At 43.4% G+C, this 25,201-nt stretch overlaps 1 protein-coding gene across 1 annotated transcript in view; it reads right to left on the minus strand.

The window, feature by feature from the left end:
* The window catches only part of SUFU (suppressor of fused homolog (Drosophila)), an 86,253-nt gene that overhangs the window by 41,213 nt on the left and 19,839 nt on the right, over window positions 1–25,201 (minus strand). The window contains exon 2 of the mRNA XM_009698402.1: window positions 23,394–23,530. Coding sequence (XP_009696704.1) covers window positions 23,394–23,530 — 137 coding nt within the window. The remainder of the gene's footprint in view (window positions 1–23,393; window positions 23,531–25,201) is intronic.

Here is a 25,201-nt window from a genome sequence, read left to right on the forward strand (position 1 = left end):
GCCAGCTCTGCTGAGTCTCCGAGTCAGCTAAAGCACCTGAAGCAGGAAAAGGGTCTCACTGAGCCACCTGAATTCAAGCGCTGGCTTCAAAATTGCCCACTCTTGAGCCTTGGGGCAAAAAATGGTGTCCTGCTTTGATATTAATTCCAATACAGGAATACCAACAAATTAAATTAGCTTGTCTCTCATCTACTATTGGTCTCGTCTTGTGAGAGGGCACAGAGAGTCAGAAGGCCATGTTGGATGCCTGTGGGACGACAATTCACACTTAATTTGCAGCTCTAATTTGCCACAGAAAAAAAATTCTGAAATGTGAATTAAACAGAAATAATACTGTGCTATATCTAATAAAAAATCCACAGTCTGCTGCCCAACTTGTGATGGTCTAAGTCAGAGTCACTTTCTCTCCCAATTGTCTGGGGGCTCTGGTGCAGAATTATAATGAATATGTTCCTTCTTTCCCAAACAATGAGAAAACCAGCAGGCTATAAATTTCACTCTATGTCAGAATAGACTGCATCAAAACAAAGAGCCAGAAATTATCCTTCCTTCTTCGTGACTGTAAGCATTCCTTTCTTTTCCTCCTCTCCTACTTAGAAAGACAAAACCCCCAGATAATCCCATGTTCCACAGCTGGTGCATGCCAGAAGGCACACCAGACCCCATCCGTATATTGCTGCCCCATCACAGGAAAGGCTAATGCTTGCTTTCTGAGTGAGCCAGAAGTAAAACACCCAACCACGACCATTTTCACACCAATTAAAGCATGCTCCTTTTGCACACAGCTCCAAGAGCACGTGTGCGATCAAGCTGCTGAGCCAACTGCCTTGTCCTTGGGTCATGTGCTTGTCCCACTCCAGGTAGAGCTTTTATAGCACGTACAAATAAATAGCCTGGAATCCATATTGTGCCCTCTGACATAGGTGCAGTGCCCAGGGATGAACCAAGTACTGCCTACCTGCTTCTAAAGTCAGTGGCAAGCACAGCATCCCTCTCCCTGACCAAGCTCATTGATGAAGGCAGCCTGGGCTGCTGTCCTGACCGTGGTCTCTCCCAAGGCCACGCTTACAGGAGAGTAGGAAGGGAGGCTTTGCCCCCTGGAGGAGGAGGAGGACTAGGACTTCCGTTGCAGACTGGAAAATGTTAGTGGTTACTCAAGTTGCTGTCTGTCAAGACTGGAGCATCTCATATGATACAGAGCAGGATCCAATTCAGAGTGTTCTCCTCTGCCCTGCAGCTACGAGCAGACACGGTCCTGGATTTTCACCTCACCTTCCAAATGCATGTCAATGGGACACCTCTATAGGGCTTATCTGAGAATCCTTGAACGTGGCAGCTTCTGCAGTGGCAAGAGAGAAACAGCATTTACCAGTAATTGCAGTTCTGTCTCCAGTCACGTTAAACAACAGACATGGAGAAATCAGGCATTTACATGCCATTTGCTGTGCATCAGCACTACCACCACGGCCACATGCAAGTACTCTTGGCCAGCAGCAAGTGCGGGATGCTTCGAGGAAGCCAGCAGCAGCAGGCAGGTAAACTCTGGAGAGTTACCTCGCAGTTGCTGTGGTTAGAAATAGTCGCAGCCACCTCACCGATGAGCTAACTGATGCTCACCCACTCCTGGGTTTAATGCAGGGCACCCCGGGCAACTCGCAGTTTCTCCACCAGGTGTCCCCCTTGGTGTGCATGTGAACTTTCATTAGGTACCTTTTTTTCAGATTAATTTCTTGGACAGCTCATTTGATTAGGAATTAAAATAAACTCCAAATACCATAAGGAACTTGGCCCGAAAAACGAGGCATGTAACAGAAGTGTTGTGATAAGTAAGGGTATGTTTTCCTTAGTTAAAATTAGGAAAGAAAGAAAACGTAGTGAATGCAAGCTGCTTGAAAGAAAGAGTTTATCATTATGTACACTAAATTACACGCTTTCAGCTCTGCGACTGAAAGGAGTGGTTCAGATATTACTTCACTTTTAGACTTGGGGAAACATAAGCAGACAGAAATTAAAAATGTGATTTTATTTTTTTTCTTTTAGTATCAAAATTGGATTAAAGAAACGGCACTTAGAATGTTGCAAAGGATCTTGTGATATTTTCCAGGTTAGCCAAAAATGTGGCTGATTAATTTTTTTTTTTAAATGATAAAAGCCTCTCAGTCACAGTTTTCAGGAATGAAACAAAGCCACAAAGAGCTTATTCTTGGGTCCTGTCTTTATACCACAACATTTTGCCCATCAAATGCTCACACAATTCTATGCTGATCGATCGCTGCGTTTCACTGCTGGTGCTGCTTCTCCTGGGAAAGCCCAGCCCGTTTAGAGCAGGTTTTCAAATGCAAATGTCTCTGCTGGAAACCCACCTGTTTATGTCCATGTGAACACTGAACACTTAGAAAATCTCCCTCTCCCTTGCATGCACACCAATACCACAAAATTCACACTGACTACTCAATTAAATCACAAAAAAAAAAAATTCTGCAAATAACATGAAGCTGAGTTAAAACCTGTAAGAGTGCAAGAAATACAAAATTACAGCCTGAAACTCAGCTTTTTGCTTGCTGCATTGTAACCCATGCGAAATGTAAGATCAGGTCTTGTACAGAGACCATTGCAGCACTGAGGACAGCTTGAATTGCAGGACTTGTAGCCACTGAAACTAATAAATTAGAGAAACAAAAGACTAGATAACCACTTTCTCTTGCCTCATGCTGGAAATAGGGATGAGCATCCTCCCTTCCCACCTTTCACACTCATGTTTTCAAAACAAGACAATCACAATCTTTCTAAGCATTTACGTTTCAAACAATGTTTTAGCCAGAAAATCGTAAAGTTTTCATAAATGATTCCTCCAAAGTAAATGTATAACTAAATTTTTGGCTTTCACGAATGCTGAACTAGAATATAAAGCAACCAGATAAATGCTCAAAGTAATCACAGCACAGACAGATGTGAAAAGTCTCCTTTTTTGCACCTTTCTATCATTTGCAGTGCTGTCAGTAACACACTTTGTACAATCTGCCTTTCATCCACAAACATGTACCATGTGTCAGTATTTCCTACATGTACATACGTATTTCCATAAACCCAAGAGATGAGCAGGCACAGGACACACGCACTCATCTCAGGTACACCAGGAGCACAAACACCTTACAACGAGCAACACACTTCAGTCAGACATGCCTAAAGACAGCTCCTTTTGTTCCCAAAAATGCATCCCTATTATCTCCCATACCATGCGGACTAACCAGAGAAGCAGCCTGCCATCTCCAAACTAATTTCTGAGATCTCTCTTTCACACTGCTATGAACCAACGATGGGACTAGGACCTTCAGTGCCTATATGGGTCTCTCAACAACATTTATGGTTTTATAGCCACACCTCTCAGTAAACATTTTGATGCCTACTGCAGATATCAAATGAGACACCTACACTCATAACTGGAAGCTACTTATACATGAAATACTTGAAAATACAGATACAAAAAAAGGTATTAGTAAACATGTAAAAGAAATACCGTATGTCAAAATAAAAGATCACAGAAAGAAGTTTATGTCCATGGAGCACTGACTCAGTCTGACAGGACTCACTGCCACAAGCACCCCAAAACAATTTCTAGTTTTAGTCCAAAACATGACCCTCCTTTCAGATACACATAGAACATTCCTTTGCAAATTATCTCAGTTTAGTAAACCTGAAAGTTTCCAGCCTCGGCAATAAAGCTGGTTCTGCAGGGATCACATCACAACACTGATGCTGTCCTGGGCCCTCGTAGATTCAGGAACAGCCTCTGCTTTATCCAAGCACGTTAACAGCAACTATTGATCCAACACTTTTCACTCTTAACAAGCTCTGCTATGACAAGCCTTTTGACCTGCAGTAATGCTCTGCAGATTAGCACCTGTGGCAAAGTTTCTTACTGGTTTTGAGGAGGGATTGAAGCACAACAGATGTTACAAAAGTCCTTTTGCACCGTACTTCTTAATGAGACAAAATGCATTTGCATCCAGAATCCAGGAAAAGGTGAGATGGCTTTCAGTGGTAACTGTGAAAAATCATGGGCTTCTACTGAACAAGCACCTTCTCTACCATTACAAGAGGGCAACGATCAGTCTGGGAGCAGCAAATGCCAGGGCTTCGGTGTCATTTGCCGCTGCAAAGACTTCTGCCTCTTTGAACTTCTGCGTTACCTGACTCCACAGCAAAGTCAACAAGAGATGTGACATGTCCAGGGAAATAATTTTATATAATGGGAGCAGTTTGACTTATGCTTCTAACAAACAGCAAGGCTCAAACCAGCTGATGCGTTCCCATGCTCAGGAGCAAGCTTAGAGAAGACTTCTATGAACGGGGGGAACAGTGGACGCTCTCTTCCCTGTGGGTGTGCACATTGTGGATGGACTCATCATCGTCTAAGGAGGAAGGAGCTTGGACTAAAGCTTTTCCTGCAGCTACGCCATGCAGAGGAGGACCCTATCTAGGTTCACGTGTGTCTAAGTTCAATTGTGACACATCTACACGCTTCTCTGCTGCAGGAGGCACAGTTACCATTTTTACTCACCTGCTCATTTCTACAATCCTTTAAAACCCAACTCTCTCCAAGAGTCCTACCACTCTGTTAAGTCTGTCTAACACCAGCCAACAGGTTCAAACACCATTAGGGTAGCACAGTCTTCTAGGCACAAGAACAGTATGATTGCACAAGCCTTGTTTCCTTAGGTGAGCACAGCAAAAACACCAGTCATCAGAAAAGTTACCAGGACTTCATCAGGGAATTGTTAAATCCGCAGGACAGACGGCAAGGCACAGAAACGATCTAGCCATCAACAGAAGGAATTAAATAGTCAAGGAACTGAAAGAAAATATGTTAGAAATTAAATCCAAATGATTTTAGCATATAGATAGATCAGCAAATCCTCAGGAGTAAACTAAGGCTCTGATTTACTGCATACAAGCTGATTCACAAGGGACTGCTGTTGAATACTTCTGCCTCACAGTAAACCTGAGGTGGTTACACCTTCCTTCCATGGAAGGATGAGCTAAGCTACCTGACCTGCCTCAGGATGAATACATGTCCTTCAGCAGTTACCATGGGAGCGCTGGATGTGTTGTAAATACACAGGCTTGCTTACAGTAACCTCTGGGACACTCGCACCCTTTTGCTTGGAAGGGGGGCACTAATAGGACTTAAACCTAACACAGCAAAGTGACCCATCCCCACAGATTTGAAACAGTTTCTTTTTCTGCAAGTTTGTGTTTTAGCAAAAACTACTGATTTTTTTCTTTCTGTTAGGGAATGCTGATTCCATGAAATCAAACCGCTTCATAGGGAGGTATTGATTTCATAAGAACTCAACAAGGAAATCATTAAAACATTTCATTTCAAACTTACTATTTTATTTCATAATTTATAATAGAAAATCTGAAGCCTCTCTCTAGCTCTACAAAAGAGAAGTCTCTAAATTTCCCATAGACCAGCTCTTGTACCATTCTATTATGCAAAAGCAGCATCTATAAGACAGTTATACCAGACCACTCTGTTAAGCTTCCCATATTTTGAAGTCTTTAAAATGTCATTATCCATTTTCTTTTACAGCCCGCATAAAGCAGGTGAGGTTCTTTCATGCAGCAATGGTCATAATTCAGCTGCACAATCTCTCCTAACTTTACTATCCAACTGCTCTATAATGAGAACCGGGGAAATAACTCAGAGGGAACCATTCCACCATAGACTAGTAAATTTTCTTTGTGTAACACTGCTCATATATTTTCTTGGATTGCATTCCCCCCACCCTTTAATTTGACTAAATATAGCTGATGCCTGAAGAAATAAAACCAAGTCGTATTCTTGGCCTCAAGATATTTTATAGACAGTGTAATGGATGCAATCTATACTCAAGAGGTGTTGCCTAGCTCTAGAGGGAAACGCACATTATTTCCCACTGTATTTTCATTTTTATTTTTTTTAAAGCTGCCAGCTTCGCATGTATGGGAATCTGCTAGGAGCCCTTACTCCCTTGAATAGCCACAGGGAGTAAGTTGGAAAGGACAGCAAACTGAGACAAGTACTAGGAGCTAAGCGAGCCCCATCCAAAAGGTGGGCACAGGCTGAATCTGGGTCAGAGAACACCTCCAGTGAGCTTGATAGCCTGCACCCAGACCAGACGGAAAATAGCTCTTTGGGCACCTGGGAGTCAAATATCTTCTCTGGCATGTGCATAGGGGACTACATGGAGGAAAACAAGGAGCTGATGCTGTTTCACCAGCAAGGAGACAGCAAGGGAATTTGAAGCTTACCTCCTGTCCATGCATGGCCTGGCATACAGTCCCAGACTGAGTCTGACTCTGGGGCAGTTCAGATTGCATCACCCTGGCTCCTCCAAAGGCCAGAAACTTTCCCCTTCTGACATGGTCACACCATGCAATGTTTTAGACAGATTTTCAAATTAGATTAGATTTCTGTAGCCTGATCATTCCTCTGTATCTCTTCTAAGACACCTCCTCCTTCAAAATAGCAGCTAAAATCTGCACCAGAGGGGTTAAACTGTTCTGACTAATCCGTCAGATACATCCATCTGGACAGGGCGTTACAGGTTATGAGCTGATACTGCACAGAGTGGGAGAAGCCCTAAGTACATTAACTAGTAAGTGTGCTTGGCTTGGGGAAAACAGCCGCTCTACTACACTCACATCCTTCAAAAGCAAGTTTCTGCGTTCCTCTCTTGTTTCTGCAGAAAGCCAGGCCATCATTACATGGTCACTTTATTCTGAGATATCTGCAAGATGATGCTGAAAGAAAAAATCCAGCTTGTCCCCCTGAGAAAGCAGCAGCTACCTGGATCACCCCCTTGAACCAGTAATGTTACTTAGCTATGCTAGCACAACACTTGGCACTTCTCTGCTAGCTCGGTCTGAAAAAATAAACCCAATACATTGGCAATAGCGTGTGGCACTGGGGATGCTGGCACACAAACAAGATGACCGCATCCCTCACATGAGCCAGACTTACATTAGCCACATCACTCAGCGGCTTGAAAACTCTCTGCTCTAAGGGGTACAAACCTGCATTTTGTATTTGACTGTGAGATCTCCGCTAAACTGCAGGCAGCGAGTCACAGACGTCAGCCCGCATAACTCAGAGATTCTGTATTTGAAGGCAAAGCAAAGAAGGATTTCAACTTCATGACTTATGGGTGCAGGAATGTTAAAAAGGTCCCCAGTGAGCTCCTGACCAGCATGACAGTGATGCAGCCAGACGTTTAAATTGAATGCAGCTTATCCAATACTTACAGAAACAATGTAATTTATTGCATTGCTATTACCCCATGCACCGTCTGTATAATTTATTATATAAATGTATTTTCTCCAACACATTTTTAATATTCAGTCTGGCTTTGTTAAAAAAAAAAAAGGTAAACTGGCCATCTGTCACAAATAAGACTTGATGCTGTTTTTCAGTACCATTTTTGCAGACTGAACAGCTAGAATTAATTGAGAGAAACTAAGGGCAGATGCAGAGTCCAACACTGAAATGAATTAGCTATATTTTTCACCAGGGCTACTTAATATATTTCTAACTAGCTCAATAATGGATATAAGCACGCATGCAAAGACGTAGCTATAATAAACCAATACAAAAGCTAAAGATGAAAATCATGTCTAAAAATCTCAAAGTAATACTGTTATTGCAACTCATTATATAGATGCAAATTTTAAAAAAATACAGTATAAAGAAAAAGACTTTATTCAGACTCATTTGCTAGTCACATTAAATAAAGACAATCTAGGGATAATCAAATTAATGCTAAATTCTGTCTGTCTGCTTAGTTTTCTAACCTACAAAGGACTGCACACACAGATTGGTAAAGGGGAAAAACAACTGTGATATAATCTGTGGGGCCCACTGGCAGTTAGTGTATGATTTCATTTTCAAGTCAAGCTGAACATTTTTTAAGAAAATACAAGGAATTAGTAGAATTCAAGCCATGATATATTTGCACTACATTAAAAAAAATGCCCTCCCCTCGTTTTTCCTTTTCAGTTCAGTTTTGCTGCCCTTTATCTCCTATGTGGGAAACAGGAACTGCCCCAACCCGGGCAGTCCAAAGAGGTGCAAATTCACACGGTGCTGCTGCAGACATGCAGCATAGATAAGATGCCTTAGGAAGAATTAAATCCCTGGAGTACAATTAAACAATAGCTCCACTGCAGGGATTCAAATTGGGCTTTTAGAAACAAGGGGCCTAGGCAAAAGGTTCTTTCAAAAAAAAAAATAGTGTGGAAAAAACCAGATTATCAGTACTGTAAGGACTGCTTGACCTCTGAGAAAGCAGAAGTGTGATGCAGATTTAAAAAAAAAAATAAATTGTTCAGCAGGTTGAAAATACAAAGTTGATTACGGCACAGCTCCAGGGTGTCAAGTCTGGCAAATTAATGAGCCTCTCAAAAGAGCCCCATCAGTTTATGCAAACATATATAAACTTAGTTGATCATTTAAGTCTCCTGGACTGAAAGCCCAATGAAGGGCCTCCCATGCCTTCCCAGGGTTCATCATCAGCAGGACAACATCACCCTCACTCCTCCATGCCCGGCTCACAGTCGTCACTCACCCCTACTGGCAGTGGGATGGTGGAAAATGTGTCTCACTGTACTGCAGCTTCCACTGATGGAGCTGCAAATGCTGCTTTTCTTACCACAAAGTAGATCCCAGGCACCCGGATGCCTTATGTGACATTGCAGAGTGTAACGTTTTAGCCGAAAAACACATGCTAAAATACTATCATACAATAACCCCTTTGGTTCTGGGCCTCCTCTATCTCTTCTGTTTTCCAGGACATTTCTTTCTATCCCTTACGCTTCTGCGTGTCTGGCTTGCTCCTTCTCCCTGCCCATCTCTACGCGCATATACAATTTCCATGACTGCAGCCTCTGAGAATTTCTCACGCAGGCTCCCAGCGAGTGACTCCCGTGCCCAGGGCACGCTCCCACCCTCTGCGAGCGGTGGGCCCCCTGTCCTCTCCCTGACTCCCTGCAGCTTGCTCCGCCAGCCACCTCCTCCCACACTTCCTCTCCTTCCCACAACTTCATTCAGCTCCTCCATGCCTGCTCCTTACAGACTTCTCCAGCCCTTGCAGTCAGCAGAGGCAGGAGCTGGCACATCCATTGCGCTTGGCATCCCCTCAGCATAAGCACTGCTCGGGGCAAGATGCATCTCCTGCCTTGCTTTTGCAACAACACAGTTCCCACCTATCTAAAGATTTATCTGCATGGCTCCCTCCCACAGGGAGAGAATGCTGGAGGAAGGCACAGCAGCATGAAAGGGCTTACCTGGCATTGCTGAGTATGGTGGAGAAAGAAAACGAACACAGGTGCGAGTTGCCCCTTCGCAGCCCAACAAAACTCTCCTTCTCCAAGCTCTTGCTCCTCTACACCCCATCACTCAGACCCATCACCCTTGGGTGCCGCAGGGCTGCGCTGCTTTTACTTCCTCCAACGGGTAAGCGGGACGATCTTCTCCTTACCCTCTCCATCCCCCAGCCCAGTAACCGCAAGGGAGCAGGAGTGACGCACTTGCCAAATCCCGAGCTCCAGGCCAGGCAAGAGACCCTTCCACCTCCGTCCAGCTGCGCTGCCACCAGCTTTCTGCATCCTTCACCTGAACAAGATGTGTTTTACAGCTCCCCTTCAAGGATGGTATTTACATCTTCAATAGTTTCAGAAAGTGAATAGCCTCAGGAAGAGGTGGAGGCCCAGGAGCAAGAAAGGATGTTATACAGCAGGATCTCCTGTCAGATAAGGACTCAGCTCAAAATAGGTCTTTAATGACAGTTTATTTACAGATTATGTGGTCCCACGTGGCCAATTTGAAGATACTTGCCCTTCATTTAAAAACTCTACCCTATGTTCTGGCACATGAAAGCCAGAATGTTTTCCAGTTACCTGTAGATTTCCCAGCCAGGTGCAACTAGAACAGACTTGTACCCACAGCATTTAGCAACCTTTAGGTGTCCTCAGTGAGGGAAGAAAATTGCAGCGAGAGAGAAAAAACTTATTTTCTTATTGTTGGACCTCCTACATACTTGCACATGTGCAAGCCTCTGAGAAGGATGGATGCTTATATGGACACAGGAGCACCATAAGACTATAGTCACTTGTGATTTCTGTCAAAGAGCTTTCAAGGAGTTTGAAAGGGAAGCGAAGGCAGTATCCTCCTCTGAAGGATCCAAAGAAGATGCAAGCAGCTACTTTTAATAGCCTTCACAGCACAGACGTCTGACAGAAAGATTGCTAGACTGCACTACAGTATCCCTTTTAGCAAAAATTACTCAAGGAAGAGCAAGAAAGGGAAGACGGTTTGTGAGAAAACATCTATGGAGTTATCACATCGTAATCTCTTCAGAAAAAAGTTCTAGTTACCCTGGCATTAGTTCTGGGGCTTATAACGGACAGGAAGGGCAGGGGTCTTTGTGAGCACACTGTAGCATTTTTCTCAGTAGTTGATTATTTTCTCTTAAATTTTCAGGAATTTAAAGCTTGCACAGGCCAAACTTTTGTTTTACTTTGGCAAAGCAGGAGGCCGAAGGGCAGGAAACAGAGAAACATGACACATATTTGTGTAAAATATCAGTTATGGATTGAGCTCTACCAACCCATTACAGTAGTGCAAGAGAAACACAGAAACTTAGCCCAGGAGCTATATTTATGGTTCAAATGCAAAATGGCCAGCCTGTTTACGCAGCACCTTTTTGAAATGCCATCCCAAGCGTTCTGAGATGCTTACCTTTAAGACCCTGATTTTAAACCAAAAAGCAGGAGAGTCCACTTTCCACAGGCTCTGGGCTGCCTCTGAATATACTCTCCCAGTTTCTCTTCCCCACCAAGAACAGAACACTTCCCCTGCTGTGCCCATTTGCTGCCTCCTGGCTGAGCTGGCTGCTGCAAAGGATCTTTGCATCTGAGGCTGTCAGAAGATGCTCTGTAATGAGCTCCGCGTACTGCCACTCTCGCAGGCAGAGTGGGTTAGTCAGAAAGCACAGTTTGAGCACCACTTGCTGCACAGATCTTCAATAGAAAGTGTAAGAAGGTAGATATGTAACAGTGAACCCAACTTCCAGCTCAGTCCACTCTTCTCTGCAGTTTCATCTAACACGGGCTTGGCAGCTGTCAAGGGAAAAAACAGTCCTTTTCACAAGGCTACTCAGTACGTGTAACCTTCAAACTCTCCTCTGTGCATCCCAAACAATTGCACACAGGCAACAAGAGAGGATGCTCCTGCGACTGCAGAACAATCCCCCTGTGTTGTGGCTTTCAGCTACTCGATAGGAGGAGGCAATACTGTTCTGTGCAGAAGCTTTTAGCTATTAAAGCAGCTGCTTCCGTTTCCCAGGAAAGGCCGGGTGGGACAAAGACCTCACATATAAGACGCCAAAGGACCTCACACCAGCAGGAGGGGGTTTTCTGCCTTCCCCAAGCTCTTTCCTTTGTCTTGCATTCCTCCTTCAGTACAGGGGACAGAGCCTTTGTCCGAGGCTGGGCTGACCATGTGCAGCCTCCCCCCTGCGTTCCTACACCAGGAGTCAGAGATACCCTTCTTAACAGGGCCTGCTGGTCCCCAGCATGTTGGTTCCTTCTCACCCTCCTGCAGCAGGAAGGCTCTGGGTAGGATGGAAAAGGGGCTTCCCGTAGAGTGCTCGGCTCCCCTCCACTTTGGACAGAAAATATTAGCAAGATCAGTTCTGATCTTGAACTGTGGCCACTCAGGATAAACACCTGCTAGGGGCCAGCATCCAAGCGTCCCAGGGCGCAGGGCCTGCTGGCTGTCCTCCTGCCTCTAACAACTTCGGCTGTTGCAGCAGCCTTGCACGGAGATGTGTCACACAGCTTCCTCTGGGTCTCCATGCTCGTTCCTTTTCCCCCTCTCCCAGTGGCAGCCGGCATGCAGCATGAAGGCTAAAACAACTTGTGCATTTATAAATGCAACCGTGTATCAGATTTACAAGTGTTGCTGCTCTCTGTCCATCCCTGACATTCAGGAGCTGCCTCAGAGCACATGGACTGATGCAAACCACAGACGATGGATTTTTTTTTTTCCCCTTTTACTTTTTTTCCTCTTGTTCTTTTTCTTAAATAAACCAACTGAATGAACCATACTGAACAGCTAAAAAGCAATGAGCCAAATTCAGTTCCCAGGCAGGAACAGGACATGAGTTGACAGAATTAAAAGGGACAGCATCAGTTGAAATCTAGCCAACTCAAACTGGACCTAAACCTACTTTATCAAAATTGCAGTAGCAGCTAAAAACAAGCCTTCTCTTTCAGGCAGTGCTGAGATCCCTTGCTTACTGCCTAGAAATACTATGCAATCAGTAAAGCAGTCCAGGGAAGACAGCTTTGCTTCTCTTTCAACAAAGTCTTTTATAAGGAACAAAGACTTTCTGTGCCTCTGCTCCTGGCACAAAGTCTCTCCATGTGTTAGTGTCAACCTAGCCTTTGGGGCTGGAGAAGGTCAGAGACCTGTTCTCAGCTGAGAGCTAGAAGTCGGAGACACAATAGTGGCTTCCACAGCAAGGCACAGGAAGTACCCAGCCTGACCCACGAGTCCAGACAAACTGCAGGAGAGAAAAAAGCCCAAACTTCAAGAGGTGAGGGAGGTAGAGAAGAAAAGGCTTTAACTTATATTATAGAGCTAGCTCACTGACCATGTAAGCCATAGACTTTTCATCTTCCAAGTCGAATGACAGTACAGGTGTCCTTGGAAACTCCTGGGTTTGCAGTGCTGCTTTCCTACTGCTGAACTGCAGACCGGGAGGAAGCTTGGAGGAGCCTCATGCCCAATCCAGGTTGACACCACCAGTGCTGACGAAGCAAAAGGCAATGTCGCACAGCAGTGGTGGTGTCCCCTCCTCTCAAGTTCCTGAGAAAGCGCCTAGCACTTTTTAAACTTGGCCAGAGGGTTGCAGGGGCTTTTCTATCACCTCAGTAAAAGGAATTTTGTGGGGGAGAGACTCTTCGGTGTGGCACAATGTCCTAGCAAGTCCCAAACAAAGGCCAGGGAGATGCTACTCACCAACACCAGCAAGACTAAATAATTGCCAGCTTGCTGCATCAGCGGCTGAAGAAGTAACAATGCTCCAAGGTAAAGGGCAGGACTGAGCCTGGCACTGGGGTACTTCCAGTATTGCAAAGGGGCAGCACCCTGCCTATTCTGAACAGATAGAGAAGTGAAGTTAACGTAATCAGCCAAAATCTAAGGTCATGCAAGTCCATTTACGCTGCCAGGATGGGGAATAGGGATGCACCACCCACACAGTGGCATAACAGCACTCAGCAGCATTCACAGCTGTATTTCTGCCCTCTGCCCTCAGCTAGTTTACCACCCGTACCTGAAACCACTCCGACCAAGACCAGACTCACGCAGAGGAAGGTGCATGCTAGTTCACAGCCTGGAAAGCCTCAGCCAGGGCCACTGCAAAGTTCCTCTCTAATGACTGGCAAGCCTGTGCCTCGGCACTCAGTAGCAAAATGGAGCTGGGTGTGTTTCACTGCCGCACACGTAAGGATGAAACCTTTGAACTCTGAAGATCTCAAAAATTAGTCATACAAACACAAAAATAAGATTAAGCTTTGCAAGCATGCAGAGAGGAACTGCATTAATTTCATCTAGGGAACCCAGAAGCACCTCTGCACGCTGACCCATGCACCAGTCTCAGTGTCACCAGCGCCAAGGCCTGTCCTCTCCCTCCTTCCCAAGTGAAAGGCTCCCTCCGCCGAAGAGCCTGGATGTTGCAGACGGTCCATATTGCTACACTTATTCCCTACAGACCCCTGCTAAGGGTTGGCAAGATCATCTTAACATTAATAAAACAGGCGCTGGAAGTTTATAGTTTCTTTGAGACAGGGAAAGGAAGAGCTGTAACAACGCTTTTCAATGAGCTCTGCCGGACCAAAACCAGAACGGTCACAGGAAAAAAACAAAATGGATTAGAGAAAAAAAGTTTGATGCCAAAGACTAAACAGCAAGAAGGCTTCTTGAGACTTGCCTGAGAGTTGCTACATCAGGACAGCGGATAGGTATCTAGCTGCCTCGTCCTTCAAGCACACTCAAAGAAAAAACACATAAAGCCACACTGTAACACTAACGTCTCTCTTCTGAGAGCTCAGATACACAATCAAGTTAGCATGGGTTACAACTGCAGGCAGAGGCTGAGGCTGGCATGAGGTAAGCTGTCATCTCTTGTGCTGCAAAAGGAAGAATTTCTTGCAACTGGCACTGCCCTGTGTCAGCTAATGGGCGCACACACACGAAGTGAGCAGAGCTGCTGTAGCAGGACGAGCCTCGTCTGGTGGGACGTGCAATAGGCATCCAGCTTTGGGTAGGGCAGGGTGATCAGGTAGTGCCAGCAGGCAAGTTTCAACCCTTGGGCATCCCAAGCAGAAATGGCAACAAGACGGTAAGAGTAAATCCAGTTCCAGCTTCAATGTTTTCTCTGCACAGACCTGGGACAGCATTTAAAGTGAAGATGCATTTATGTGCCTACAAAGTGTCTCCTCTTACAGTCATCCCTTCTGGAGACAAAAACATTTTCCACGAGGTCTCTTCGGTGTTGTCTGCCTGATCAACAGCTTTGCAGGCAGATGCTTCTCTCTGGATTACTAGCAGTGCCGCATAAGCTTTATTTGTGATCTACAGGGGCGAGTAAAAGGAGATGGGTCCACCTGCAACTAGCACTTTGCTGCAATGCCTATCAGGACAGTTTACAAGAGTTGCATTTGGCAATCCTCTTCTCAACAACTTCAGAGCCTCCAGCCAGCTCCAGGGGAAGCCAGCAACAGGTTGGAGATCGAAGTACGAGCTCGATAGCTGCCTGTTGTGACCAGCACGTCAGCCAACCACTCTGCACACAAGCAAGCGGTTTATCAGCCAGCACATCGTTTGGTACCAGCCATAGCACATACGTCCCAAGTGGAAGCTAGGGGATGTGACAAGGCTGGCTTAAGAGACAGGGGGAGAGACGGGAAACACTGGGGAGGTGGGCTTATAGGCAGCAGTATGGGGAGAAGCAGATTTATTGCAGCAGCGTGGGACGTAGACTGGCTAGTGCACAAAGATGTAAAGGACCAGGCTTGATCTGTGTTGCTGCTCACAGAACAGCTTGTTTTATGGGAAACGTCTAAGAGGAATTAGGCTAAAACCCAACCAATTTCTCATGGACCACTGAATAACTATCAGATGATGAGAGCTTTTGGCCATGACAAACTTGAGTTAAATTGGAACCAGTGACTTAATGTTTCCATACCCCTGTGCAGAATAAAGGCACGCAGCCTGCGCACTTGGTTGAGTCCTGTTCACCTACGGCAATTCACTGTGCTACAGTTTCAATGTTCGTGCAGCAGAGTTCACTGCATAACGGGTTCTGCTGAAGTGAAATTGATGTTGATTTATAATCCTTTGTGGAGCTAAAAAACACAGTTAATCCCCCCAATTTTAATTTAAAATCCTGGAATACTACAGAGGAGCCAGGGCCAGCTCTACACTGGAAAATGGTCAATATTACAAACAGATGATAGAAAAAAAAAAAAAAAATATATATATATATATTTTACAGAGCCATAGCAACCAGAAGAGAACAATAAATCGGGCTTGGATTGGGAGGAAAAAAAAAAAAAAGGTACAGTCAGGGAAAAATATATATCTATCACCGGGAGATTTTATTTGGCTTTAGTCATCCTACTGGGAAGAAATAAACACTGTTTTACAAACAAGCTAGACAAGCCTCATTTGTATTCAAGGAAGCAAGAAGTTTGTTTTGGGTCTGAGTTGTTTTTTTTTCCCCCTTTTTACACACAGAAACTGGCCTGTGTCAAGAATGTTTGAAAACATGTTGGCAAGGAAAGAGTCACTGAGGCTACCACATTGGAGCTTTCTGGACTCCAGAAGATGTGAAGATGAGGCCTAGGGGTTACACCAGGGCAGCAGGTGTCAAGGTATCTGCTGGCTCAATGGCTGTAGGTCTGTGACCCCAGTCAAATCACTTAATCCCACTGAGTCCCATTTTCAGTGTAAAAGTTACACTGCCTGTCAAACGCAAAGTGCCTCCGCGGCTCAGCCTAAACTAACTTGAATCAGATGAAAACTGCTGAATAAGAAGAGTGCACCTACACCTGCAGCCCTTACAACTCCTCTAATCACTCTTTTTTAAAAAAGGGGGAAACTGCAGCACACTGAGCTGGCATAATGGCCCCAAACTGATGCACTGGGCCAACGTGCACATTGGCAGGAACAGCGTACATACTTCTTCAAACTACAGACAAGCCATCAGATAATAATTTCTTCCTGAAGAAAGTATGACATGTTAGAAATAACTAAGGAAGGTTAGACATATCTCATTTGGGGCTTGCTTTTCAGCCTGGCTGCTGAAGGCTTGTGCAGCTGTGCTGCCTCAGGCACTTGCATGCATCACTCAGAACCATCCTCCCTTCCAGTAACTTTGGGAAATCGGCCCACGGACTTGAATCATGGCAGAGGACAGAAGCTCACCGATACTAAGTTCCTGCAGGTTTCACAGAAATAACTAAAGGAGAAGAGAAGATATTTCATACCTTATCTTCTGAAAAGGGAATCCCTCACCATGACAAGGCAGAGTGAGCAGACATGCCAAGAGAGGTGTTTGAGGGAAAAAACCCAACACAAGAAATCAGCTGTAGATAGTCTGGTCATTGTTTTGACACGTCGTTATCAAAATGTATAACTAACTCGCCATGTACCTGCTGGAATTAGTTCTGTCTAATACACTTTTCAAAAGTGTAATAAATTTTCTAAGGAATAATTCATATAAGTAAGTTTTTCCTGAAGTAATCAGCTGAAATCTACATTAAATAGCCACCCACAAATTGCACATTGCATGCTTACTTCCTTTGCTCGTACATTGTTAATACTGTTTTGCAGTCCCCAATACACAAACAGCTTCCTACTCCTGACTAGTCAAAAGTTAAATATTAAAATTCAACATTTAAATTAGCTGAGACTTCAAACTCACATTTAAATATCTTTCAGTGCACTAATAATCAGGAGATTATGAAAAAAGATAAATTATGTATTTATGGAAGCACAGAAAATTACATTTAGAAGACCTGAAGAGGACACCTAGTCAGTCAAGACATATTTATAATATAAAGGAGACTAAGGCATCTCCTACTTTGCCTTACCTAAAGGAAGGATCAGCTTTTCCTGACAAATACCCATGAAGAACAGTTTGACTTGTTCTCAAAAGGTATGCAGCAAGGAGGAATCTGCAACTATTCCAGTGCTTCACTGCACTTATTATTTGAAAGTTTTTCCTAACGACACACTCTAAGCCTACGTTGCAGAAATTTTAGTAGTGATAGGCCTCTCATCCCCAGTAGGCACACAAAAAGTTTGTTACTTTATTCCCTACAGCAACCTTTTGCATATTTGAAGACAGTCCTCACATCTTTCTTCCATCTTCTCTTCCCTAGACTAAATAAATGTAACTCTTTTGTTCATTCCTCCACAGGTCATATTTTCTGGACCTTTAGGTCCTTCTTATTACTCTCCTCCAGACTCTCCCCAACCGGGATGCACCTGACTTGAAGTCTTTTGCCCAAAATGAGATATAAAGCTCTTCCTTTCCCTTCAAGGTGTGGCCAGAATAGAATCCTACCATATGCAATACGTAGAACACTTACATTTATACATCAGAATAATTTCACTTTTATCTCTCAGCATGAAGAGCATGTTGATTTAGATATAGCTCAGTGGTGATACTAACTCCAAAATGTTTTCTTCTCTTTTCAGAACTGCTGCCTTTTCCCCACTGATAACAACGCATTGGATTATTCCTGTGGAAGCACAGGACCTTGCACTTGTTGTACCTCCCTGACCTTACCGCACATCGGTACTTCAGATCATTTCCACTATCTTGCAGAGGTTGTTCTGATTTCAGCCCTCTGCGCATAGTGCTCTGCTGTGTCTGCAGATTTCATCAGGATACTCTGCATTTCATCATCCTGGGTAATACCAAACTGCATGAGCTCTAGGACAGATTTTAGAGGAATCCGAACTCTACACATCTTTTGTGGTTGATGACTACACATTGACAATTACTCAGAGTCTAAATATCCAACCAGTATTGCACCCCTCTTTCTTCTGTTTTTATCAAGATTGCATTTCGTCAGCTCGATCACATACTTGTTGGAAGAGACAATGTCAAAAGTCTTACTAGTATCAAGATAATCAACGTTCGCTGCTTCCCATGGTGCCTGTTATTTTGTCACCATTAGTTTGTTCTAATTTATTCTTGGTAAATCCACGCTGCAACGTCTATTATTCCCTGGATGCCTTCTAGATGGTTTGTTTTTCCCAGCAGTTTCTCAAGATGTGAAGTCTGATTGACCAATTAGAAACCTCAGGTTTTTTGCATGTTTTGGTGGGTTTTTTTGTTTGATTGGGGTTTTTTTGGGAGGTGGGGTGGTGAAGAACAGCATTTGCCATTTCCCAGCCTCCTGTAATGCTACCTGTCCCCCCTGCAACGGCTGGGGCTCAGACTGCTCAGGCTGATGTGTTCTGGGGTGAATGTTATCAAGCTCAGCCAACCTGCAAACCTCGAACTAATTCATGGGTGTCATCTTAATACTTCTGAAGCTAGTTTCACTAGCTAGTTTGCCACTACAATTCATGCATTGCGGAGAATATAACCATGACATATGCTACACTACTATCTTCAGGCTCTATGCATAACAAGTTTTTCCTGACAATTTCTCCAAACCTGTACCTTACAGCTGCAGCTGTTTTCTTTCAGGCCAAGAAACATGGAAGCAGCAAGAACTCATATACACATTTATTTCCATGCTACATCAATATATTGCCCTTATGATATATATCAGGCAGGCCCTTGAAAACAACCTAATTTTACCTTAGAGAGAAAAAAAGCACTTATTTTAATTCCAGGAAGACACAAAACATAGCCTCTTTATACTGATCAAGCATTGTAACGTTGCAATACCTAAAGAGTTAACAATTGTAATAAGCCCTGGATAAGCTTTCTGTAGGAAGAGAGTTTCTTCCTCTTCGTTTGAATTGAAGTATAAATTTGTTCTACCATGAGATATTCCCAGTATACCCACAAACCATGACAAGCTAAGGTCACTGAATTGCGTAGTTTCATTTTCAAGGTTTGCAGGTTTGGGTTTTTTAAAATTAAAAATAAGAGGGTTGGAATTTGTGGTCATGGTCAAACAGTGATAAAATTAAGAACAGATAAAGCCACAAATAAAATTTTTTGAGACTTGCAAGCTTGGTTTTGTTGAAGGAGGGGAAGTAGTGCCATTTAATCAAAAGCACAAAGCATCAAGTGTTTGTTACAGTGAACAGACAAGCCAAGGCTCAAAGAGGTCTGAAATTCAATGCAGAAGACTGCTTTTCTAAAGCACAGCCACAGTGCAGGAAAGATAGAAACAAAGGAACACAACATTCATTTGCCTAGAAGTGTTTGTTACAAGAATACATCCCTTGCAATGACACATGCTTTGCAACTGCAATACACAGTAATAATATTTAGAACAACAGTAGCTGCTAGATGAGTCTTCAACTCAGTCATCACCATCTGAAAATGCTCAGGCTCAGCAACACCTTAGTCTCCCCCAACTTCAACCGGGCCCGGCAAAGCACATCTATGATAACCAAAAAGTTGGCTTGTTATTCAAGAGATAAGAATTTAGCTCTTAGCATAGCTTTCAAAGTAAACAATCTTTTGACATGTGAAAGTGCTTGGAGCCTATCCAAAACGTTCCTGCCAGTTTTATTTTTTTTCTTGCTTCTTGTTCAGAGTGGATTCATAAGCATTACTTAAGTTGTTTCGGTTCATCAAATGTTTTTAAGGCTATTTTGGGGTATTGAAGAGACTTCACAGATTAAGTTGTTTTTTTTTAAAAACAACTGAAGAGGACAACATTAAGGTACATACACCAGAGTCAAACAACATTTATCATTGTTGTATTTGATAAACGCTCCAAGTGGCACACTCAGAAAGAACTTGAGCAAAAAGAAACCTTTCATCATGTAAAACAATGCTGTTGTGCCACAGTCTGCCCACAGGGCTTCAGAAGAAATCACCCCTTCAAATACTTCATAGTTTTAAAGTTTTAATATCTGACCAGAGAAGTCCTGTAAAAGACCAAGTCAAAAAGAAAATGGCAGAAGCTCACCTGGCTTTGCAGAGTGAGCATGTTAAGACTGGGGGAAATCCCATTAGGCAGAAAAAAAAAAACCACTGCCAAGCACTGGGTGCCCGATTACCTAGGGGTGATGCAAGGGAGAACATGGGAATTGCTCTGGAGGCTGCCGGCCCGAGAGGTGGCAGCTCATAGGAGCAAAGCAAAGCAGGACACATCAGATGTAGCAGAAGGACAGGGGACTCTGCAGAGCAAAGAAGTGAGTGAGTGAGCGAGCTTACACTAAATAGAAAATTACCACATATAGCTATGGTCAACTGGTATTGCGCCGAGAGATTAAGAAGATACATGATGAGTGCGCCCCATTACAAGTTTCACTTTTAAATGTACCATCTTGTCAGGATTAACCTGATGTCTATGACTAGCCAGAAGATTTTAGCCTGAGAAAGTTCTTATTCAAAAGAGACAAGTGATAAATTTGTACTAAAACAAAACTAGAGCTTGATCACTTACTGTAACAGCATACAGTTTCCTTTTATATAGGGCAAGGAACAGTTGGTAATACTCTGCTACAGCACACAGCTGCTTGCTGAAGGGCATGAAGCTGTATGGAAAAACACAAAAATCCAACTCTTCTGTGATATTTTAAGGGGTCTCTGGAGGTCTCTCATCCAGCCTCCTATTTGAAGTGCAGCCATCACCAATGCTAGATCAAGGCCATTGTAGCTTTGTTGAGCTAAGTCCTGAACCTTTTCAGGAACGGAGATACACCACCTCTGTTATAAACTGTTCCCTGTCCTCTGCCACCCTGCTTGTGAGCAAGTTTTCCCTGAAGTCCTTCCAGAACCTCCCATACTACAATTCAGAGCTGTAGCCCCTTGTTGTATTATCTAGGGCTTGATCCCACAATCATGTAATTACCCTCCCAACAGCTGTAGGCTACCATTAGATCACCCTGCATCTTCACAGCCTGAACCAGCCCTACTCCCTCCAGCTCTCCTCATAGCTCCTGTGCTCTAGGATCCCGACCACCCTGGACTCTCTCCAGCTTTTCAGCATCTATAAACTGCAAGGCCCAAAACAGGACACAGTATTTTAAGTGAGGCGTCGCCAGTGCTATACCAAAGAGGTAATAACTTCCCCTCAGTCCGCTTCTCTCATGCTCCTCCTAAGGTAATCCAGCACATGGTTGGCCTCTTACACGATTAGTGTAGTGTTGGCTCATACTCAATTTCATATTCAAAGAAAGAAGTAAATTTATGATTCATACACTGGGTTTTTTAATAATGTAAATTAAGAGCTAAACACCCAGAGGCTAGAATCCAGTGCCTTTGAGCAGTGCCTTTAAAGAGTCACGGTGGATAGAAAGTCAAAAACAGCATGGATAAGCAGAGGATAATACTGGAGGCCCTTAGAAGTTCATGTCAGACTGATATGCACGGGCACAACTATCCTTTCTAGTCTCAAAACAGTTCATTGGCTTTGAGGTCAGAAAGATGAAACTGCGTTAGTGCAGGAAACCAAACAAGGAAAGTCTCTGCCCTGAGTGACAGCTTAGTCACTGAGAAGTTTGTCCTGAAGTACCCTACCAAATCCTGTTTCACCCTGCAGACCTCCTCTCACCCATGAAAAGGGCAAGACAAACAAGCAAGTGCTATACAGAGGCTGTTTCACGTGCAAATAGAATACACTGAAACTACTCTATTAAAGAGACTGTTATGAGAACCTACGCTGGACTAGAAAAATTTAAAAGGCTCCAAAACAGGTCTTATATGTAAGATAAGTTAACATATAATGTGTTGTATGTTATTTTATAACTAAAAGGGGTACTTTAGACTCAGGCGTTTTCTTCAGACCCTGCAGTCAATACATAGAAAATGTGAGTATGAATTCATCACTGCATGGCCAGTATGAAAAAGCTATTGTACAATACAATTTAGGCAGGATGGGAACCTCAAAAATGGCAAAAAATTATAACAGTCATGTGGATTTAGATGCTTAAGAGTAGCAAAAAATCAAGACAGAAAGGTGAGCCCAAACTTGGATGGCAACCAGAGAAGATGGCTACACAGCAAAGGTTAAAAAAAAAAAAAGCTTGTGTCATTTTAAACTGCAACAAGAGATACTCCCAATATGAAGATAAGCAATAATCTGTGCTGACATTGGTCTGTGCCAGTCAATATTTAGAAAAAATACCCCACAAGAGTTGCCACTGCCTCAGAGATTTGTCACAGAGGTTAGCAGCGCAAACCTGTTCTCATCCAGACCTTTCCCCTTTGAGAGTCAGCCAGCTGACTGAAAACCAGCAATAGAATCAGAAGTTACTGAGCAATTTATTAACTAGTAGAGCAAGTAACAAGTGTTACAAATTCAATAATTGTTGATTTAGAAGGTACTTTACCTGTAAAGGCCCTCAAACTATGTTAAAAAAAAGTTCTTCAAATATTTTTGTTCAGATTTTGTGATGCTGGAGAGTGCCTTCAAGTACATACATTATGCATTCAACTATTCCACGGGTCTTCACATGCTCACACTACAAACTAATATTCAATCTACTGGTACGAACAAAACCAAGAAGGAACAGTGCAAGAGGATGTCTTGTAGGCACCCTGGTTCCCAGTTTTCTGGAAAGTCTCCATCCGTATTAATCATTTCCAACTGTTAATTCCTCAGCCCTCCTAGCCCTGGCATCCCTTGACTTTTACATTTTCTCATCTCAGCAACTCCTTGTTTACATATGTTGCTACTGCTCAACTGCAGAGACCATAGGAAGAGATTTGCTTGTGAAGGAACTGCAACTTTTTTGGAAGTTACAGCCCTTCTGCTGAGAAGTGAGACCTTATCAGACGGGTGCTCCTCAGCCATCTCATGATAAGCAAATGAGGTTTTCCTACTGGGAGAAGGTGAAACCAACAATGCAGGAAAGCAACAAAGAGCCACTGGGCAGGCTTCCTATGGTTACTAACTGTTCTGTATCTTCAGCTTTTCAGTGCTAGGGATCTGGAGTTACCTGAACAGCAGTTGGGTTTCATCCCCAGCAAGCCAGGCTGATGGAAGGAACACACTCTTTTGGGTTCCCACACAAAGGTAATTCCCAAGATTTGATTAAGTGCTGATGAGACAAGTGTCACACCGTGTAACAGATGTGGCCCTTCACAGCGAGAGCAGGAAAAAGCGAGTCAGTGTATGTAACTCAGCAATACCTGACTGGAAGACGTATCTGGCTAAGCCTTGCATTAACTCTGCTGGCCAGGTAGGTGGTGCCGACTCCCCCGTTTCTCTCTTTAGCCGAAATGTCAGCTCAAATCCGAACCCACTTGGTCCATCTGTTCCTGTAAACCTGGAGGGAATGAAAAATAAAATGTCATGACATACTTCTTGTAGCCAGAGCAGGCTTCAAAGTCAGGACCAAGTAAAAAGGATGAGCGTTCTCCTCATAGAAAAAGGTAAGTTTAGAAATTCTCTTATTTCAGTCTACTCTAGCTCGAATGGCATAACAGTGTTAGGTTAGCTGATGTAATACAATTTCAAAGATAACTATCACAGTAGTATTTTCAGTCAGAATAACACAGCCTTGGAACCACCACTTCTTTCCTGGGACCAGTGTGATTTTCAGCAACCTGAATTCGTTTTTAAAACATCATTATAATTTTTGCAATGATAGCTAAATGGGAACACCAAAGTGCATAACAGAAAATAATGTTATTCCACCCTTGTGAATTCAAACTTCTAGTTGCACCCCACTTCTCAATGCATGAAGTACTGGGTAGTAGGTTTCTGGGTTGAAATAGATGATATTTTGATGTACAGCACACAATCTCTGCATTGCGGATGGTCAGCAGGGTACAGGGAAACAAGAAGATGCAGGCAGAAAGTTAATAACCTCTCACACAATGCACTAATTCTTGTTTTGCTCCAATATATACCTGCACACATTGTCCTTGTATTTCTAGGAGGACAACAGTGGAAAAGCATCAAATATGACAACTACTGTTCAGGAAGCAGCAGTTTGGCCATTTCCCCATTTGACAGAGATAGGTGCCAATTTATTTGGTTTGGTCAGATAAGGTCTATCCAAGAGAATACAACAAAAAGAAGTAAATAAAGGATATCCCATACTACTCTCTACTTTAACAGAACTAGTCCTCAAGAATCCTTTTTTTTTTTTCTATTTATACATACAAGAAATTTCCTGTTCCAAGTCACTAAAAACGCCACATTTGTCTGTGGAAAATGAGAAAATTCATGGACAAATACGTAAGCTTTCAAACTTGAAAGCAAGTTGGGGATATCCGTGTCCTTTTTACCACTGTCACTGCATCCCTCACTCATTTGCTGTGGCTGTTCCACAAAGGCAGAGGAAAGGACGACGGATTTACACTGAGCATAAAGACGCCTTACAGAAGCTTTCATAAACCAGTATCGCTCTGCAAGTTCAAATCTCCAACAGCTGCAGCCATTGGCGAATCCTCTGGAGGAACTTTGCAAATGTCTTGGATGCTGGTATCTTGCTGGCACATAGGAAAGATACAATACACAAAGCATTAACCTTGTACTACTACTAGAAACAGTCAAACAAAGCAGTCAGGAAAGTAATGAGAGCACTTTCCACTTGAAAAACACAGCTCACCAGCAGTGCAGTGACCAGCTCCAAGTGTTGGAAGGATTGTTCCAATAGTAAGGAGGTTGAAGTAGAAACGCTTTATAGTGACCCTGCCTAATGACAAGTGTTAAAACTGATCAGACTTAAGCATCGATGCAACTCCCTCATCATGCAATGTAACTTTATTTCAGGATTCTTCAAGGAAAGTTTGACTGTAGCAGACTTTCAAATGATGTAATGAAAGTACTTAAGAAACATACCCAAGGACAGAACTAGACTATGGGACAGCCCAAAGAGACAACAGCAATTACAATACAGCAGTCCAAAGGCACTTCAGCTTTAGAGTAAGACAATGATGGAGCGTGCGCAGAAAGAAAACCTCAATATTAGTACTTTGTAGCTGTGTAT

This window comes from Cariama cristata, unplaced genomic scaffold (genome assembly GCF_000690535.1).
Source record: "Cariama cristata isolate BGI_N322 unplaced genomic scaffold, ASM69053v1 scaffold29664, whole genome shotgun sequence".
Classification (NCBI taxonomy): Eukaryota; Metazoa; Chordata; class Aves; order Cariamiformes; family Cariamidae; genus Cariama; species Cariama cristata.